We start from the raw sequence: 3252 nt of genomic DNA, 5'->3' as shown, positions 1-3252 counted from the left end.
TTTTCATCTTCAACGTTCGCTCTGTAGAGCTGAAGGCTTAGTGCATGTGGTATTTTTGTAAATATTTGTGTGTGGACTGTATAAATGTTTAATGGGCCGGCCCATAGTATTTTTGTAATTTTTTTTTTCCTTTTTTGTATTTTTCTGTTTTTTTCCCTTTAAAATATTATGCAATATTTTAAGAAATTTAGTATAATTTAATATGCTAAAATAAAATTGTAATATATTGAATAACTATAATTTATACTGTTATATATAAAAATTAAAATTAAAACTATGAATGTTGAAAATATTAAGGAGTGCATTTCTTTCTTTCTTTTTTTTTTTTTTGGGTAGAAGCACTCTAAAAATAAATAATAAGCTAATTAGTAATTTTTTTCCTCGAATTTTGACATGTACCAAATCATACCCTTTGAATTTTTTTGGCCGTTAAAAATTCTCTCTGAACTATTAAGATTGTTAGATTTAAGGACTTTTGTCTAATTTTAGTAAAAAAATTCTGACATGGATGAAAGTTTAGGGTGTATGATTTAGTACGTATCAAAGTTTGAGGGACATGATTTGGTAGATATCAAAGTCCGGGGAGCATGGTTTAGTACATAAACAATTAGACAAAAGTCCTTAAATTTAACAATCTCAATAGTTCTGAGGAATTTTTAACGGTAAAAAAAAAAATTAGGAGCATGATTTGGTACATGTGAAAGTTCGGGGGAAAAATTCCTAATCAGCCTAAATAATAATAGGAAGAAAGCTTTCGAACTTATTGAAAATTTGAAGTGACCCCTCATATTTGTTAAAATTGCAAAAGGGGTCAATATAATTGTCCAGTTCCCATCTTCAGATTCTTTCTAGGGTTTGAAGGGTTTTCGCAATCTACAATCTTCTTCATCCTCGATCTGCTTATTCCTTTTCAACAAACTCACCCTTCTCCAATGGCGCCTCCTCCAGGACCCTACTCCGGAACCAGCACCCTTGCTTTGGTAAATCAATCTCTTCTTCTTCGTTTCATAATATAAAAAGAAAAATCTGAAATAGTTACGACAAATTTCGAGTTGACCTTCTTGCTTTTCGCTTCGAATCTTCAATTTTCATTTCTTTGGATGCTAAATTCAAAGGGGGGGTTTTTGTGTTTTTGCAGGTGGCTCGTGCTTCTGCTTTCTCAATCGGCCTCGTTTATGGAAGCCTCAAACTCAAGTACCTACAGGTACTTCATTATATGCTCTTCTCTATCCCCTCAATGTCTCATTTTACGCATCCAATTCTCGCAGAATTAAACTACGAATCACGATCTCACAGTATAGAGTAAAGTAATACATAAATTGGAATCATAATGGGTAGAATCCAAGGTTACGAAAGTTTGTCCTTTTGAGGGGAATACATGTTTGATAGCTAAATTTCTGGTGAAGAATTGGGGCTGGTGTATGTATACCTTGTATTAGAGTTCATTGGTTATTATATATCTCGATCTCGCAGAGAAAGCTAGGAGTCAAATACGTATAGATTTTCAAGCATTTTTCATGATGCCATCATATTATCGTAAGGGAAATCTGAAATTCAACTTAAGATGAGATAGTTTATCCTAAAGCAACCAATTCACACCCATTATAGGTAATTATTATATCTCTGGTGCACTTAATGCTTAGATGTTTTTGTGTGAGATGATGATTCATTGTTGTTGGAATCATGGGTGCTTAGGAAGGATAAGTAAAGATTTTAGTGCAAAAGGAAGATGCCTGTAACATATTAACAGTATAGACACAGTTATATGACATACCAAGTTATATGTCCTTTTTAGGTGATCAAAATGTAAATCTATTTTATTAGTGAATATTACTATTTACTGATGTATGGGGTGAGGTTGGTGGCATATGCTGAACTTTCATGTAACATAGGCAATATGCCCATTTTGCTAATTTTTGTATAGATTTGAGTTTTTGAGTGTTAAGTGTGTTTTTGCTTTTTGTAAAATGTTGTCACCCTTGGTTGATGCTCTAACTAATGGGGAGTTAATAGCCTTTGGCTGTCTGCTTGACAAGTCAATATTTGCAAGTTCTGATTTCGAATATGGTAACTAAAAAGTTCTATGTAGCATTATTTTCCATCATTACAATTTTTATGAATGTTTCTGCAAATTTTAACAATCATGAAAATGTTTGTCCTTCTCTTTCTCTACCTGCAGGCAAAGGCCAAGTCTCATAAGAAAGCAGAAGCAAAGGCTCATCACTAGAATAAATTAAATAGGGAGTGAGACATTGCATTTTGTTGGGCATGGAAATAATGCGTAATAAAAATTGACAGATATTTGTCTTTTCTTGATATTTTTGTTGCCTATGAAGAACAACTTTGCTCATACTTCTGTGGTTTTTCCGAGAGTAATTCATTCAGTACTTGAAATACATTTCCAAGTTTTTGGCCTTCATCAATGAAATAGGCACACTTGTGTTGATTCACATTTTTTCTTTTTTGAGGCCTTTACATCCTGATTATTGTTGGATCAACACAATTGTGTTATGACATTCATACAAGTATAAGCTTCTCAGATCAATCAAGTAATTAATGTGATTATCTAACTTGGGAAAAGGGACCTTCCAATCTCCAAAGTAGTGCTTAATATCTAAATATTTAAAGCTGATATGGGATGGTAGAGGTTCAAGAACAGTCTCATGGGAGCTATTTAATTGTGAAATTGAGCTTCCTTGGCCTCTTCATTGTGTTATTCTCTCTTTACAAACCTTCCAAACATATTTTACAAAGCTTTGTTCAAGTAGGAAAATCTCTCATTTTTCATGAGATGTTATGCAAAATCATGCATGATGAATTCTATGGCATTATCATAATCATATTCAAAATTAGTTCACTGTCAAATTTTGAAGACTAACTTAACCCATTTATTCAAATTCATGTTGGTAGTTCATCCTTGAAAGCAAACAAGAGTCCTACATGTTCAAACTTATTTGTTCAAACTCATGCTTAGGGGTGGATTGTATGATTTTAGTACTATATTGTGTTTGATGTAGTATAGGACTAAATCTAGTGTAGATAGGTTTTTTTGTATATAATATAATTATATTTTTTAATAATTAAATTTATTATATTGATATACTAATATTTAAAAAAAAATATATATTGTGAGAATTCATAGACATTATAAAAAAATAATAAATGGAATGTAACGTATTTTCTAATAAAATATATTTTTAATTTTATTTGTTAATAGAAAATTATGTTAAATAATATTTAATAAAACTAAAG

At 31.2% G+C, this 3252-nt stretch overlaps 1 protein-coding gene across 2 annotated transcripts; it reads left to right on the top strand.

The window, feature by feature from the left end:
• The first annotated feature begins 765 nt into the window (after positions 1-765).
• LOC115695925 (uncharacterized) lies at positions 766-2450 on the top strand. 2 transcript variants are annotated; one of them, XM_030623020.2, is made up of 3 exons: positions 766-980; positions 1139-1204; positions 2180-2450. In XM_030623020.2, the coding sequence occupies exons 1-3, from the start codon at positions 933-935 to the stop codon at positions 2225-2227; spliced, it is 162 nt and encodes a 53-aa protein (XP_030478880.1). In that variant the 5' UTR covers positions 766-932; the 3' UTR covers positions 2228-2450. The 2 variants fall into 2 exon arrangements, with proteins under 2 accessions (XP_030478880.1, XP_060973493.1); XM_061117510.1 differs by having other exon boundaries at positions 791-980; positions 1139-2450.
• The last annotated feature ends 802 nt before the right edge of the window (positions 2451-3252 follow it).

Source organism: Cannabis sativa, chromosome 6 (genome assembly GCF_029168945.1).
Source record: "Cannabis sativa cultivar Pink pepper isolate KNU-18-1 chromosome 6, ASM2916894v1, whole genome shotgun sequence".
NCBI lineage: Eukaryota > Viridiplantae > Streptophyta > Magnoliopsida > Rosales > Cannabaceae > Cannabis > Cannabis sativa.
This window is presented reverse-complemented; position numbering and strand designations above follow the sequence as displayed.